This window comes from Montipora capricornis, chromosome 3 (assembly GCF_036669925.1).
Source record: "Montipora capricornis isolate CH-2021 chromosome 3, ASM3666992v2, whole genome shotgun sequence".
Lineage (NCBI taxonomy): Eukaryota > Metazoa > Cnidaria > Anthozoa > Scleractinia > Acroporidae > Montipora > Montipora capricornis.
Window position 1 is genome coordinate 28,427,075 of NC_090885.1, and position 17,500 is coordinate 28,444,574.

At 40.5% G+C, this 17,500-nt stretch overlaps 1 protein-coding gene across 1 annotated transcript in view; it reads right to left on the minus strand.

Annotated features, from left to right (window-relative positions):
- LOC138041266 (endothelin-converting enzyme homolog) overlaps positions 1 to 15,261 on the minus strand; it is a 16,175-nt gene extending 914 nt beyond the window's left edge. The window contains exons 1-16 of the mRNA XM_068887035.1: positions 14,150 to 15,261; positions 13,273 to 13,335; positions 12,699 to 12,902; positions 11,762 to 11,886; positions 10,794 to 11,016; positions 8,947 to 9,045; positions 8,760 to 8,837; positions 8,450 to 8,553; positions 8,056 to 8,114; positions 7,376 to 7,427; positions 7,006 to 7,073; positions 5,805 to 5,929; positions 4,824 to 4,889; positions 3,997 to 4,092; positions 2,623 to 2,699; positions 1 to 836 (exon numbers count right to left, since the gene is read on the minus strand). The exon at positions 1 to 836 is cut by the window's left edge and continues 914 nt beyond it. Coding sequence (XP_068743136.1) covers positions 737 to 836; positions 2,623 to 2,699; positions 3,997 to 4,092; positions 4,824 to 4,889; positions 5,805 to 5,929; positions 7,006 to 7,073; positions 7,376 to 7,427; positions 8,056 to 8,114; positions 8,450 to 8,553; positions 8,760 to 8,837; positions 8,947 to 9,045; positions 10,794 to 11,016; positions 11,762 to 11,886; positions 12,699 to 12,902; positions 13,273 to 13,335; positions 14,150 to 14,971 — 2,361 coding nt within the window. The 5' untranslated portion in view covers positions 14,972 to 15,261 and the 3' untranslated portion in view covers positions 1 to 736. The remainder of the gene's footprint in view (positions 837 to 2,622; positions 2,700 to 3,996; positions 4,093 to 4,823; positions 4,890 to 5,804; positions 5,930 to 7,005; positions 7,074 to 7,375; positions 7,428 to 8,055; positions 8,115 to 8,449; positions 8,554 to 8,759; positions 8,838 to 8,946; positions 9,046 to 10,793; positions 11,017 to 11,761; positions 11,887 to 12,698; positions 12,903 to 13,272; positions 13,336 to 14,149) is intronic.
- Between the last annotated feature and the right edge of the window lie 2,239 nt (positions 15,262 to 17,500).

Genomic DNA, 17,500 nt, shown 5'->3' on the forward strand with positions numbered 1-17,500 from the left:
CCCATGCAGGGGCCTGTTTCTCAAAAACCCCGAAATCGTTTCGGGCCTGAAAAGCGATTCGTGAAACTAAAATCTGCTTATTATGAAATATGTGTAACAGGTCGAGAACATACATTAGACAAAACAAGATGGCGGACTCACTGACTGACTGCATAAGGCATACTCGTTACAATATGGATCTTTGAAGATGTTTTCAAGACCTTAGAAAACAAAAAGATGCAAGCGACTTTCACGACTTGAAGCGTTTTCCTTTTGAATATCCAAAGCGTTGTATGTCAACGGAAAACGCCGCAAAGTTTCGGGACTTTAGAGAAACGCCTCGCAGATCTTTTGAAAGACAAAGATACATTGTTTACAGGGCATTTCATGCCTCTAAAATAGCTTCATTTTTTCTGCCCAGAACTTGTTATGGGGCATCAATATGTGGCAAGAGCATCAATGACTCACTTATGAAACGGCTAGTGTGTCATATTTAGACTCTTTGTTTCGATCTCATTTTGCTATCATTCGGCTGTGATCCACAACCGATGAGACGCAGAACCCGCAAGGAAAAAATAATGTGTTCCAGCTAACATATCCAACTAAACGTGTAAACGATCATAAAAGGAAAATAGAAAAACTGAATGAAACCTAATGTGAAAACGAAGAGATTTCCTGAAATCAATGGAAAAAGAATCCGGTACTATCCTTAAAAGTGCTGTAAAAGTCCAATATTTAGTGAACTGGTGAATGTTTTTCACCAGACTTGGCATTTGTGTGCAGGATTCATAGTGCTATTCACCGGACACTGGAATGCAGCCGCAAACTCCTTGGAATTGGACACTGCAGCCAAGACCCTAAAAGACAACAGTCAGTAAAGTCACTCATTCATTCGTTCGTTCGTTCAGTCAGTCACTGAGATCGAGTCTTCTCTGGAAAATATTAAAGCATGCGAATGCAAGATACTGAGTGAGCAGACAATATATTTATTTGCATAACGATTGTTTTGTTTGTAGATATAATCCCATTGACCAGAGACCAATTAAGGATTAATTTCACGTGTACTTTCAAAGTTTTCACAAAATTTCCCGAGTCGTCGTTTTCGCGACGAGGGCAACTTGGAAAACTTTGAAAATACAAGTGAGATTAATCCTTAATTGCACGAGGGCACACGGCGAATACATGTTTATCACAAAAAGGGCAACATTATTGAGGGAAACCCGTCGGGTGCCGAAAAATTACAATCGACACACACCTATTTGGTTAAAGTTCAATAATCGTTACTGTCAACAGAAATAGCGCTTAAAATGTATTTCATATGTGGACTGAAAAAGTAGTTCAATCTGGAAAAGGATTCTCTTGTTGAACTTCGCTTGCTCTGGATAAGCCACTGTTAACCAATCAGGATCAAGTAATCATGCCCTCTTGATTACCAAATGTGCCCTCGTGATTAAGGAAAAATACCTTCCGTCTCAGCCAATCAGCATCCGGTAATTTTGCCCCGTATGTGATAAGTGGCGAAATCGGACCTAAGCGTTTAAAGGGACCCGCTTTAGTAGCTTGATATCAACCGCTTCCTCTGAGACGAGGAAGGTTGAAGTTCGAACTATGTATACTTAATTTTAGAAAATGTCCTTTTCATCCAATTTTTGATTGCAGAAAGAGTATCAAGGAAATGGCACAATTGTTCTTGTCCTATTTTTTTTCGTGCTCTTGACAAAGGAATTCCCGTAGTTTGAACATCGTAACAGCATCTCATCGGTTGCGTCATTTGGACCGGACTATTAGCCTAAGGGTTATAAGGTCCGAATCCCGTCCACACTAAGAGTTCTTAGTCTTATCGTTTAAGTGATAGGTCATTAAACAACTCATGATACCGGCTTGCACAGTAAGGGACAACGTCTCCAGTTTTGTGGTTTGGTCTATTGCACAGTGTTGTAAAGCGAATTTCCTACTATATTCAAAACTACCGTCGATGGGTTAACTGGGGAAGAGGCGCATCGGACATCGGAGTGGGAATTCAGTGATGGGTTCAACTCCGGAAGCACCACCCCTCAGGTCTTGAAATAACTTATTGGGCGAAAGTGCTGCATTCAGTGTAATGACATCTACGAATGGTTTGAGTTTCTAGTGCGAACGGATAAGGACGATAAACCGTAGGTCCCGTCTCAAACCCCTTGTTTATAAAAATCCATGCGACATTAAAACCTCATGCACACAGTGCTCGCAAAGAGTAGGGAAGAGAGTTTTTGGTGTTGTGCTCTGAAATGAGGTGACAGCCTCGGAGGAGATGCGAAACTCCATCCATGCATCTTTTCCAATGAGGGCTCGGGAATACTGGGGGAAACCCCGAGTGCTCCGTGACAGGAGTATAATCTAGGACCTAAGGAATTACTAGTTTGGATAGACTTAACTGATTAGAGTGTAATGTGAAGTGCTAGTTTTCAACCCCATATGAACAATGTGAGCGTTAGCCCTACTAATGGAAATGGGCCCACACAAGGACAGAGAAAAACTCTGACCAGGGTCCCCTTAGTACATAAATGTTAAGTTGGAAATTATTAAAATTGTGGCTAGACAGAACTTTTCTTTGATAGTTTAGAACCCTGTGGCTTCTCCAGTCAGTGCCCGTCGTCTTCGTACCTTACTCTCTCGGGGCTGTGTACATCTGTTAGCAAAGCATGCTGGGTGCGCCCGTCCGAACTAGCGGAACACCAAACCTTGAATAATAAAATTATCGAAATGTGTAAGAGTATTAAGCATGTGCGTTGTTAAGCATGAAATTGTAAGGACCGTGTGTATGATAACTGAAACGATGGTTCACACTTTTTAGTTTTCTTACAGTAATCATAACATCTAACGCCGTTTTACTAGTGCCATTTGTGTTTGGGGTGCAGGGATGGCACAGTGGTGAGAGTACTCGTCTCCCACCAATGAGGCCCGGGTTCGATTCCGGAGACCCGGCGTCATATGTGGGTTGAGTTTGTTGGTTCTCTTCTCTGCACCGAGAGGTTTTCTCCGGGTACTCCGGTACCCCCCCCCCCCCCCCCCTCAAAAACCAACATTTGACCTGATTTGTGTTAATTGTTAATTTCAATTTACAGTGTCCCCAATTAGTGCTTCAGCGCTAGAACGACTAGACACTTAAATAAAGTTCCTTTGCTTTCCTTTCCTTTTCCTTTTTGTGCGTTTGAGAATGTCGCAATCCGTTTTTCTCCCGGTCGGAAGGTCTTAGCTGGGTACATAATTGCAATACATTGGTTTTTCTTTGCAAGATGACTTTTATTTTCGCTTTAAAACAGTTTACCACTTTAAGTTCATTTTGCCTCCGAGAGTAGTTTCTGAACGTGGCAGTTGGTCCAAATAACATTGCATGTTCAAGTGCATTGCGAAACACTGAAGTTTCAGTGACAGGTGTCACACAGCGCAGCGAGACAGAAAGTTGGTTTAAATCATAAAATGGGAATAGGCTCTCCATTGACTTATTAGGAGATTCCTTGCTTTGATTTGCACCCCCAGAATGCGCTAAGAGCTAAGGAATTTAGCCCAATCTGTTACCTTTTAACCGTACATCATTTGTCGAACCGAATGTCTCGCACTTTACCCAAAAGAGGAGCTTGTTTGCAATTATTTAAATCGTTACATTATGGACTTGTCAGCCTTGGCTAGAGCTAGGTCACCAGGGCCCACATGACGGCAAAGTCGAATAAGAACTGAATCGAATGAATCACAAAATTGTTTACGTGCGGGGCTTGCCAGTGCCATACTGAAATGTGATTGTACGCGTTAATTTAAAGCATTGTATACTTCCTCAGAATAAGTTAGAATATTTATGAATTCTCCGCAGGATCAACCTCGTCCCCAGGGCGCTTTTCCCTGGCTTTGGGTGGGACGGGTAAAGCCAGGGAAAGCGCCCTGGGGACGAGGTTGCCCCAGGATATGAATGCTGGCCGATTAAAGATGGACGGAAATAGGAATAAAAATTGCCTGCAAAGCGCATGTGCTAGGGCACAGTACCTGCGCAAATCCAAGGAAGAACAGCTGTTCGGACGTGAAGTCAAGTCCAGGTAGCTTTAGCTCCCTGCTATTCTTCTGCACCCAGCTCTGGTACGCCTATTATGCAAAACAACACGTGAAGAGAATTTCACGAGCAAACTTCGCGACTCCTGCAAAACGGATTTTAAGTTACGAAGAAGATAACTTCAATGGTAAGAACCAAGCCCGCTTTACTTTCTTTCCCCAGATGACCGTTCTTTTTTGACTAACAGTTCTTGGAATGTCAAAAACAGGCAATTCATCGCAGATACATTTTTGTAAAGTAGCCGGTACACTTTTCAGTCTTAACCTTTTTTGGTCGTTTTCTACCCCTGGTAAGCAATTTATTCCAGCTGCTGGTTTAACCCCTGCCGAACCCACGCTCAGGGTATTAAAATAACGTTCTAAATTTCTGGGTAAAAAGGGTAGGTCGATTCTCACCACACTTGTATTAGCCTTTAAAGAACCCACACACTGTTCGGAAAAGAAAAAGGCATGGAGTTCCCGATGTTATGGTCTGTCACACTTTGTGTATTGGCGACACCTGTGAATTCTACTGGCACTAAGTAATTTTAATAGGATTGTAGCGGCTGCCGTCGGGAACAAAATAAACTGACTTTCCTTACAAACTGTTGTAAGGTGCTGAAGTCTTCGATTTCATGGAATAAGTTGCTATATGAATTCCTTGCATCACTATCATCATCATCATCATAAAACTTCCTCAACATATGCTGAAAAACATAGGCAAGCAACGCGTACCTACGAAAAATTGGCTTCGGAAGTGAATTCTTTTTGTAATTAATACTTACAGAGTATGCAAGTTTAAGTCCACCATTGTCCGCTATGTTTTCGCTGAGTGTTTGCTTTCCGTTTACCTAAAATAAATGAAAAACGGAAACGAACGAAATATTTTTTTCATTTCTGTTCTCAGTCAAGCAAACTTTGTGCATTTTCCTGATGTCATGTTTTAGTGAACAAAGAAATCTCCTAGAACATTTCAACTACTGGTTAAGTACTTATCCACCGAGAGAAGTTATCCAGGCAATAAATTGTACCAACAACGCCTTTTATGTTGGAAGTTTGGCACATTAATAGGTGGTTTGTAACCAATCTCTAGAGATTGGTTACAAGATAAGTATACTGCAATTTACAATTACGGGCGGACAAACAAAAGGAGCTAATGAGAGATCTTTTGTTTTCGTCCACCAACGTGGCAGCGATGGCGTTTTGTTGGGAACGTGACGTTTATTGTTTTGTCGTAAGCAAATTTGAAGCTTTCGCTGCAATGATTTTTGGCCCAGAGAGTTCAATCTCGTTTTTGTTTTTTCATACTCATCATGCCGTCCGCGACTAGGCAACCATGTGACGCAGAATGACGCAGGCCATGTTTCGAAGGTTGTGCTTGTTTTAGTTGGGCAGTGTTGATTTCGTCTTTGAGCAATAATGTAAGTATATTTTAAGATTCGCTTTTCTCCCGCAACAAATTTTGTTTTATATTCTTGTATCTTAAGTTGAGAAAATTTCTGCAATGTTCTTGCCTAGGTTTTATCGCTAATGATTGAAATAAACCAGAAAAGGTAAAAATAAACCAGAAAAGGTTGAAAAGTGAGCGATTTGCCATTGGGCCATTTGCGAGTTGCTGTTTGTCTCGGGGAAATGAATTTGATTTGCATAAGAATACGCAACTCATTTACCTTTGAATTAAACCTACCTTAAAAGAAATTGTGTGACCAAAAAGGTCAAATAGTTGTCTTACATTTCGAATAAAATTCACGAAACATAAACCTTACCTTTATTCCCGACACGCTGAAGTTACCATATTGATCCACCATACATGAAGCGTGCTGTTGAAATGCGTCTACTGATTGGTTCTGCCACCAACTGGCCAGGTTACCATTTTCGTCGAACAAGCGACCTGCAAATGCCAACAGTTGTTAATGACTTGTCTTGGCTTGTTGTTTCCAGATGTCATGAGACAAAATAAGACCCTGATTCCAATGAATTACTATGAATCAAACTACGCGATATGCTTTATTTTACATTATGTTTATCTTCAATTAACCAAACCCCAATTGTCAAACTCAATTGACCCTTCCAACTTCGCACCCAGAGTTTTCTCTCTCCAGGGAAGAGAGAACCCTGAGAAAAAAAGTGGAGGATGTAAACTGCAGGTTGCAGGTTAAACTTGAAAGTAATTGTTTCATCATAGCTGAAACAACCCAAACCTTTACTCCTGCTAACATTAGGCCTAAAAAATAATGTTTAAGCCTAAGGCTAGCATTTTTGTAAATGTTTGGGTTATTTCAGTTATGGTAAAACAATGACCTGCAACACTAACCTGCAACCTGCAGTTTTCACCCACCAGGAAAAAAAACAAACATTATGCCGTTGACCGAAAGCATAATGTTATTTTATCGCGAGGCATTTCCGTTGTCTTATCAGTTTGCGGGTTGTGCTCTAATCTGGCAACTATGGAAGTCTCTTGTCCAATGAAAAATGGGCGCGTGTCAAAGTTAAGTACAAAAGGTCGGTTATCTCGTACACGCGGCCCCTATCTACTATTGCCATCATCGCAAGAAGAACTTCTCTGCCTTTTAGCGTTCAGTCGTATTGTTCTTTTTCCCTCAACTTCCCCGGTCTCCGACCCGCAGACTGACAATATTTCTTATGTAGTTTTTTTACTGGTGGCGAAATTTTTAACCCCACCTTTCCTGAAGAGATTTTAATCTTTGTTTGAAGCCTTAGTTCCAATTAAACTCGTCACATTTGTGGCCATTTATCCCAAACGATTTGTTTCTATTGTCGTCTACCAATCTCTTCAGCAAACTAGTGCGGCGCCTTGCGGAGCTCTCGATGTCTTAATGTTTGCAAATGACTCAAGATAAAAAGGTTTTTGGAGGTCGTTCGAGACCACACGGTTCATTGACCACGAACGACCTGGCACAAGAATTGCAGCAGCATAGGGATACTTATGTAAAAGGAAACTTATACCTCGATCATCAAATCCATGAGTGAGCTCATGTCCCATCACCACTCCAACAGCTCCGTAATTTACCGACCTGCAAAGAGGGTTAACCTAAAATCAATCGTTATTTTTTCAGCTAAGGGCTCTGATCTGAAGTAACAATTTTGAAATGTAACGCGCCATTTGGAGGAAAAAAGCTTACTTGTGAAAAAGTTTAGTTGGTTGAGGCGCTTCTTACCTCTATTCCTTTTCTTTTGAAAACACAACCAAGCCAGAGGTTTGAGTTCTAATATGCGATAACTCTCAAGTATGCCTGAGTTTGCGGAAACATGCAAATATTTTGAACGACGGAGCTAGTTAGGACTGGCTTTAAAATTATCACTTCTGTATACTTACTGTGGAAACTCTGGGTCAAAAAATGGTTGCTGTAAAATCCCTGAAGGAAAAGCTGTTAAAAGGAAAAAAAGTCGCGGGTGATTGTCAATTTGACAAAATAACGATCGAACCTTCTGAAAATAAAGATTTCACTGGCGACGTAAGCGCAATTCCAGGCCTAAACACAAGAAACATATACAAACACATTAAGATGTCGTCAATTAGTGTCTGTGTGTTTTGTCCTAATCAAAGCTACTAATAATCGAGACGCTACTGAGATACCGTTTGTTGTATATGCTTATAAAACCAGCCCTTAAAAGTGCAATGAAATATCTGTTAAGAATACCTTGTAGAGACGAGACTACCGGACATTTCTGACAAATCCACTCCTCTCATGGGTCTCACTGAGTCCACCCCTCATGGGTCTCACCCAGCCCTTTCTTCTGCATTATGACTCTTTGATATCCTCTAAACTAATATTCAAACTCTCTAGATTGAAAATTAAGATGACGTAAATAGTATCTGGGTAGTCAGTAAAGAACTGTCAATCTGAGAAGCCCGTTCGTATCCCGTCGAAGTCCTTATGCTACTTGCTACCTTTTCCGTTGTCAAATACTGACATAAATTATTCTTAAATTTTCCCGGTAAATACGAAGATCATTTCCTAGCTGTTAACCGAAACGTTTCTAAAAAAAACATACCTATGTAATTGTTGGGAGAGTTGTAATAAGCGTTGACATCAGCTGGAGTCATATGCCATCTGAAGGAATTTAAAAATAAATGGACGGTAAAGAATCCACGGATTCCGCAAGCCGGTTAAGAAACTGTTCTCAGTGTTCCTTAAAACTATTTAAAGTGGTACTATGACGAAAATCGCATCTTTCCTATCTAAGACATTTTGAAACATAAAAAAGTAGTCTGCGTAAGAAGAAAAATGCTGTTTACTTTCTTGAAATATCTCTTTTTATTCCAGAGATATTCGAGTTTTTCGAGCGGTTCCGTTATAGAATTAATTCAAAAGCGCTCAAGTGGGGCATGCAGCATTTTCTTTAGACAACAGTGAGAGCTGAGGCTTTGGGTTTAAAATACACTCACTCTTTTCTGTCGACAATCTTTCCTCGTCTGTTCATAGACTTGTTGTGGAAAAACCTCCTTGCTTCCAGGTAATTTTCAAAGCTGTTTTCAGATCCAATGGTAAGCTTTCAATGGAATGACAACAAATTGGAGTAAATCAACAAGACAATTAACTTTCATCGGATGATGAATCCATCCCTGGATACGGAAAATAAATGAAGAGGAGATACAGGAAAGGTAAATCGATCTATACTCATTTGTGAGCAAATCACAGTCCGTGTGAAAAGCGTCAATTAATAAGACAGTGGAAAACTTTCTGGATGTCACTTACATTCTCGTAGTATTTGTCCAGCGCTTCTGTATCTTCGACCCACTTTGGATAGCCAATCATATCGAAGGTTGAGGAGACCTGAATGAAAAAACGACAACAACAATTCAGTGTCATTAGCGTGTTAAGTATCATGCACGTACGCATAATGTCAATGCTTCATGTAGCAGTACTTTGCTTGCTTGTGTACCTTTTTCAAAGCCTTAGCTTTAGTTTCCTCGTCCATCCACGCGACCTTTGGTAAGTTTGATATGAACGCCATTTTTATCTCAGCTATCATGTCTTCCGCCTTCATAAAAAAAGAAACCATATTATTAATTAAAAGTAAGTTTGTGCTCAGGTTCGCCTTCATAATTCTAGTTAGCTGAGAAATCAACGTTATTCTCCAATAATAGTAATGTCAATCGTCTAATAGAATGGTTTTCAATTGACAGCAATAAAAGCAAGGTGACACACGCTAACACCAACCCGGTGTGGCCAACACATCACGCATGCGCACAACCATTTCACCCGGTCAATTAGCAGCCATGGACAGCTGTTTCGGCCTTTTGGGCCTCATCAGCATGGCGTAGCTAACATACCAGGCGGGTGAGTTGAGCACCCATTTAAGTGGCAGCCTCACATGCCAAACATGTGGTAGGCTGGGTTGGGAACAGCAAAACTGTTCTCCCACGGCAAGCGTGTGGGATCTCTTAATGTGATCCACCTTCCCACACGCTTGCCGTGGGAGAACACTTTTGCTGTTCCCAACCCAGCCTACCACATGTTTGGGTGAAATGGTTGTGCGCATGCGTGATGTGTTGGCCACACCGGGTTGGTGTTAGCGTGTGTCACCTTGCTTTTCTTGCTGTTTTCAATTGAGTATCGAAAGTAATTAGCAAATTACTTTGGTTTATAATTAGTTCACTCAGTGATTGGTTCAAAGTTCTCGCAGCCCCTTTTTCAACCAATCAGAAGTGAAACCAAAACCAATCGTGGTTCGCGAGTGCACATTTTCCCGCGCTTTGTGGGGGCTACATGTAATTACTTCGAGTTTTGGTTGGTTTACCGGATTGTCCACGTTCTTTCTGATTGACTAAAGTAATTACTTTGGTTTTGGTTTTACGACACTCAATTGAAAATCGCTTTAAAAGAAGGATTATAGGTAATTTACGGAGCCTCTGTCTTCCATACTTGGCCCAGGAGTCAAACCTTTCCCGAGTAGATTTATTTATAGAACGCCTCCCTTGGGAGATACAGCACTCCCACGGATGTAAAGCCAATCTCCCTTAGGAGATTCCCGCACACCCACTGTTGAAGCCTATCAAAACAGAGTAATCTCAGCGTCAAGGGAAATATGATACTTTCACGTCCTTACAATGACGTGAAATGGCCAAATTTGAGGTGATGCGTAGTGGACTTGAGCACCCGACGAGAAATTTCCAATTGTGTCTTTTGGAATCAATGTTGCCGGTAAAATCCGTTCTCAGGTTGAATCATTTTAAACCTACAATCGGCGACAAAATTGGTTGAGACAGTTGCCAACAGAGCACACTGACAGCGACACATTAATTTTTTGCAAAGAAAACTTATCCAAAAAGTACTTTTCCGGGATACCCCTCCCTCTCCCACCCTAATCAATGCTATTACCGCTGTTGACAAGGCTCGTAAGAAACAGAAAAAAACACAACATTGTCCCAGGGGTGCGGGGGAGGGGGCCATTTTCGCACCGAGCTTGAAATCGACCCTAAAGGATAAGAGTGTCTCAACAATTTTGACGCCGATTGTAGGTTAAATGGGTGATTCTCATTTTACCTTGATTGAATACGCACTCAGATGAATTGAAGAAACTTTTTTGGAGCTTAAATTAAGCCCAGAGAAAAATTAGGGTCAGGTTAGCATTTTTTTGGTTGTCATACATAGATATCAATTGATTTATTGTACAGAAGTAAATAATGCATGTTCGTCCCTGTAGTGTAGTGGCGAAGACAGAGGCCGGCCTGGCCACACGAGGCAACAAAAAAATCTTCAGTTTCAGAGCTGATTCAGTGCACTCACCTCTTTCTTGGAGACTTTCCCTGATCTTTCCTTGATGTAAAGATAGCCTGTAGCAAAGCCCATGACGGAGTCAGTTTTGGTGACGCAGGTCTTCCATGATGGAGCATTCCCCTCTACTCCATTTTCCACTTTCATCAATTCCAGTGAAGCGTCACGAAATGGTTTGGATAGCTCGCTCACCAAGGGTTTTATAAGATGCCACACCATGTAATTTGCCAGGATTCTGCGAATATTGTCGTTGGAGAAGCCTTGAAATGCATTTTTAACTCGTAACTAAATGGTGATTTCTAAGGTGATAACAAGAAATTTGCCAAGTCTATGGAATGCAGAAAGACCTCTAAAGCACAAACACCATAACGACATTTGTTGAAATTGAGAGGTCTTATTACTATTACTATGCCAAACCTTCTTCCACTGAGATAAGCAACTGATTTTTCTTAAACAAAAGCAGAATAATCTCATCCGAGAGTTATACAGTGACCCTCTGCGCTCATGTCTTTTTGCGATTAAGGTCGCGAGGAGAGGTGACAAGTTTTATAACTTTTTTTACAACTATGCATTTGCAAGAGTCACGACGCGATAACTAAGGTACTGGCGTCGCACTGAGAATGACCAGGCCATACCATCGACAAGAATTATCACAATTGATGTAAGACAAACTAAGACAGAACGTCGCAGTGGAAAGAGTAACATATGCAGTTGCGATGGAAGCATAAAAAAATCCAGGCCTGTACAGGAATTGAACCAGTGACCGCGTGCTATAAAATTACACACTACTCTGCTACGGAGCCTTCAAGCCAGGTCGGAGCTGGTCCTGCGCGCCTTCATTTCATATCTCCATCAGAAAGAATGTACATTTGAATTTGCAGAGCAGAGATGATTGATGAGAGAGATTTCCGCAACTGTATGAGTTGTTCATTTTGCTGCGATATTCTCTATCAGGTCTTACTACTGGATTCAAGCGTTACCTTCGATCCGTCGTGATGACAAGGTTTGACATATTTTTTAAGTATTCTGGTGTGTAAACTACCACGTGCTCCTCGTGTGTCACTGGGCTGCTGAACATCGCATTCATATAATCCAACCATGAAATCTAAAAACAGGTGATTCTAGAATTAGACTGTCAAAAGATGAAAACCCTTTGAATAATGAATTTCATCGTTTTTCAGGGTATTATTCGGTCTTTTGTGGAATGCTTAATTGTAAAAACACTGTCGTCGTTATATTCATTTCGTAGGACCCAAAAAGCTTAAATTCATTGGTTTTTGTGCAAGTGCAACTGTGTCAAGCAATCCAATTCAAATTTGGGGGACGTCATACTCAAGAAGAGTTAACGGAATGATAGAAATCGACTGTCTGGGCCCAACAGTCTAAATTGTACAGCATGGATCCCCATGTTCATCGTTTAAGAATTCCGTGAAATTTTAGACAGAAAATAAAACAAAGACAATCGGTTGTCGCAAATCTGGAAATGCTCATTTTCTCCTTGGACCCCTGATTGAAAGCAATGAGGTCTTTCCTTGAGGATAAATATATCTACTCTGTGAGACCAGCGAATTCTGAGTATTCATGAAGTTTGCTAAAACTACCGAACTTAGCCTGAGGATTTTTTTACACGACTCATTCCCTAAAGTAAGCTCAAAGTGATGTAAATTTTGCTATTTCCTTGCCTTAAACTAAGAGCAAGAGGAACAAAATGAAAAAGAAAAGGAATCGACGAAGTAAACAGGTACAACTTTCTAAGTTGTAAATCACTATCCAACCAATCTTCTGTCAGTTTCGACGTTGGCGTGGTTTTTATTGAATATGGAGAAAGTAACCTGCCCTATTCTCCCTCGCCTTTACATGGGAAAAGTGCCGAAACAAGAGGGCGAACTTGTTGTAATCGCCGACCAAGCATCTTACCGCAGGTGCTAATTGCTGCAATTCCGCTACCGTCATTTTGTGATAAATCTTCTCCATGTTTCTTAAGCGTTCTTTGGGTTCATAAATCTCGGCTAGTTTCTTTTCAAGCTGAAAAATTTCCTCCATCTGTTTTTGTGTGGAATTCATCTCTCCTCCTAGGAGTGCACCAATCTTTTCCCTGAACTCTTTGTACGCTACCAGGACCTACAAACCAAAACAACTTGGCTCTTAAGTCTCTTTGATTGGTGGAATTAAAACCTCTAAAAACGCTTATATGACTCACAAACGGAAAATCATTTAAAACTTGGTCCATGCTTTAGTGTGTGCAGCATATCTAGCTATCATTCAAGTGGAAAGCTTCAGCACGAGATATGAGTAACGTGATATTTTGAGGTGCAAATGGAAGCAGTTCTGGCAACTTGAGAGCTTAAATTCATGCGTTACTTCATTATTTACAAGAAAATGTTATTTTGACATCACTGATGAATGGTGATTTGTAATGAATATATATTCCAACCCGCTACACTGAAATAAAGTGAGAAAAAGAGAGAATAAATTCACACAATGATATAACCTTATCTGTTTCATTCCTAAAGTAATAATCTCTGTCAGATAACGTGATTCCGGCTTGTTGGATCTGTAAGAGAATTTTCAGTGATAAATTAACAAAGATATAATGTTGGGCACAAGTAATTATATAGATATGACAAAAGTTGTAATTTTTTTAAAGAATCAGCCTAATTATGAACCCATGTATTGCATAAACACTTTATTGAGCCTTTAAATTTGGAAAAAAAATTCAGTAATAGTAAAAAAGTTGAGTTAAGTTTACTTGCGATACGATAACTGAATACGAAAAATAGCTCCTTTACAGCTTAATTGAAGGACTGTAGTTAGGTTTATTCTATGTATTCATTGAATATCAATGATAATGATTAATTGAGGTCAGTTCGTAACATTTCTTTCCCTTTTTATTCTCTCTATTTTTATTTCGTATTCCCTCCAGGTCCCAGTTGTTCAAACGATGGATAGCGCTATCTACCGGATAAATCACCATCCACTGGATAAACACTAGCAAAACCAATTGCGCTATCCAATGGATAGTGATTTATCCGGTGGATAGCCCTATCCACCTTTTGAACAACTGGGGCCAGGTCCTTTACCCAAAGCCTTTGGCGTTCTTGCCAAGAAAGGAGAAAATTTTGTACTAACCTCTTGGAGAACGATATTTTCTGTTGCCTATTTAGACCAAATGTAGCACATCATACCACATTCCTCAGTACGTTTTTATTGTTCTTGTTATTGTTTAATTAACTAATCGTGAAGCTCGTTCAGTAAGATACGACCGAGGTGGAGAATTTCTCTTTCCCTCTCTGCGCCGGAAGCTCTTCATCCTCGGGCTTAATATCCGGAGAAGTAACTATGCTATAGGAGAATGAGCATTTCCTTACCTGTATAATATTCTGGCTGGAGTTGCGGTCATCGGCAGACACAAACATGTAAAATAGAGGCATACTTTTCAATTTATGGATCCTACTTAATGCAAGTTCAAAATTCCAGGACTCTGGTGACCAAGTTACTGCTTGTGAAGCGTTGTTATTAATAGCCCACGATCCTACGTACTGTATGAGTTGCTTCAATGGCTGCGCGCCCCGGTTTTCAACTGCAGTCTTATTCATGCAAGCCGAGAAGTAATTCTTCACTTTTGTGAAAACCTCGGCTGTTTCATTTATTTCCAAGTCAGTGCGTTCAAGAATTTTCTTTAGGATCATGAGGTTGTTATCCGATGCTTGGTGAAATGCCGTCCATTTGGAATGACCCGGGGGAATAGAGCTACTTCTGAACCAATTTCCACAGGCAAAGTTATAAAAATCGTCGCACGGGTTGACTCTGTTATCCACATGATTTAAGATACTGTACGCGGCAGCCACACAACCGACAGTCTCGCAAATGTCAGGACCATAACGGCTAGTTTTGAATATCATCGGCAGATGGTACTGTTTGTATATGATAACAAAAGCTAAAGACATACTTATCACAATGAATATTATGAGCGCCAATATTAAAGCTCTTTCTAAGGAAGTCCAGTAACTTCGATGTTTCCTCTTCGCGGTAGCGTAGTCTCTCTCCAGTTGAGCAAGCCACTCATCGTCGCTTTCATCGCTGGCTGTTTGTAAGGCTTTCTTTAGTTCACCGACGTGATTGTTTGGTTCTCCGTATTCAAACTGACGAAGTTTAGACCATCGTATATCGGTGGACCATGTGGAGACCATTGTAGTTGTTACACGGATTTAAGCGTTTATATGTGAAAAGAGTCGATGGTTCTTGCACATGAAATACTTCAGTTTCCTGTTTTTAACATTTAAACTTGTCCTTTCCCAAATATTATTCTGGAATCAAAGAACGCGAAAACTATCGTTGAAAGCATAGGCCCTTCGTTGATGGATGACGCAATTTCTCTCCGCCGACGGGGAAAAAAATTCAGTTTTCTCTCAATCTCCCGAAAACACGGGGAAATCTTCTTTGTTGTTCCTTTTATTGGAAATTCGCTTTTACTGAAAAAATCCCGCACGTACAATATCTCTATGGACCTTTTGAAGGAAATTGTGTGATACGCAAAGTGGTGATTGGCTGAAAGAAATCAAACATGTAAAATTGTTAAGATGACAATTGACTTTACTACCAGCTCAGTGGCAGGTCATCTATTGAGCTTAGGGTAAGGCTTTCACTCGTTGTATGATCAACACAACCACTGTGTTCTTAAGGTTACTGTCGCCGAGGGACACGATGTTCACCTGCGGAAGGTACAGGAGACAAAATAGAGGATTTTGACTCAAGTAACTGGTGGCCGTGTTTTTTAACGTCATTTTTAAGCCTATCCTTGGTAGCGCATCCAGATCAAAACGACGTTTTTTGCTGATGGCAACTGCAAATTAACGACAAAAATGGTTTATTTCATGCACTATTTTTATGAACAGATCATTTAGACCTGCATGATTTTGTCGACGGATGGCAAAGAGGGAGTTGCTAAGGCCGAGGAAAAGCTGGCGGAGTGAAACATAAGCCAATACCCAATCTGCTCACACGCAAAATGAAATAGACGTTTTGAAAGCTGCATATGAAAAAGAGTATGAATTCCCTAGATATGTTGCTTTTACAAGGTCTCTGTCACCCCCTTCCATTGGAGTGGAATAAAAGGATGAGATCCGATCCCGCATCAGTACTCATCAAGACCAAACCTCTCAACGATGAAGTGTTCCTGTATTCGAAAGATAATATAATTTTTTAGCAAAAATCTTATCAAAGGAAATGTACAATATTCTGACATCGAAACTCTCGATCCCTCCCACATGCAGCAAAGAGGAACTACGACGAAGTGTATGCCCCGATCGCGACTTAGACTGGGAATCTATCTACACTAACGCTTTTAATGCTCAATTGACACCAAGACGCCCAAATTTCAGTATATGATTCTGATTAAAGTATTACCTTTAAACGATTTACAAGATAGAGTCCCTTCGCTGCACTTTCTGCCACTCTTCGGAGAAAACCATGTATCACCTTTTTTTCAGCAGTCCTTTGGTATCAATTTTTTGGGCACTCAATTGAAGAATTATTGGAAGGTTACAAAATCAACAAAAGTGAGGTGATTCTTGGAATTACTTAACCAGTTGAAAATGTAATTCTTAAAAATCACTTAATTCTTCTTTCCAAACAGTATATCTTCAGGTGTAGACGGAACGGGTCTCTCTCCAGGATAGTTGTGTTTAATCAATATTTGAAGGTAGTTCACGAATCAGAAATTTCAATAGCTAAAAGGAAAATAAACTTGATTTCCATCATAAAAAATGGAAAACCCTTACGCATTACCTCTCACAAATTAAAAACGATCCCATCAAGTTAACCCCTACCTTTTTGTCTAGTACCACATTAATAACTATTAATCTTTATGTCATTAGTGTACGGGAACTATTTGTAAGCGCTATTAGTTAAATCAAATTAATTATCAGAGTGGAACAATGTAATTGTAGCGTAATTTATGTCTAGCGTTTTTATATGTTGTGAAATAATTTTTTATTTTTGTAACGATGAATAAAAACCACCAAGTTACAAAAAAGAAAACTATCGTTGAAAACGCAGGCCATTCGTTGATGGATGGAACAATTTCGCTCCGCCGGGGGGCAAAACATAAGATCGGTTTTCTCCCAATCTTGCGAAAAGACTTTAAGGATGGGGAAAACTTCTTTGTAGTTCCTCTTATTGAAAATTCGGTTTTACTATAAAAAAAACTGCACACACAATTTATCTTTGGGCCTTTTGAAGTCAGTTGTGTGGGACGCAAAGCGGTGATTGGCTTAAAGAAATCACGTATGTAAAATTGTTAGATGACCATTGCGTTTAGTGCCAGTTCAGTGGCAGCGGATCATCTATTGAACTTAGGGTAAGACTTTCACTGTATGATCAACACAGCCAGACAGGCGTAGCTTAGTCGGTTAGTGCGGAATTCTGAGCTGGAGGTCGCCAGTTCGATCCCCCTCTAATTCCATGACGTCTACGGTTTCGACTTCCCTCTCATCCGTGTAGCTGTAGCTTTGAATATCCGTAAAAGGGAGCATTGAAGGGGAAAAGAGGGTACGAGGTGCGCTGCGAGGGCCACAGGTTTATCAGTAATTCTAGTTCACTGTCACGAGCTACCCTCGTAAAATAAAGACGTTTACCTTTACAACCATTGTGCTCTCATTGTCGCCGCGGCACGCGATGGTTCGCCCGTGGGAGGGGCAGGAAACAAAATAGAGGATTTT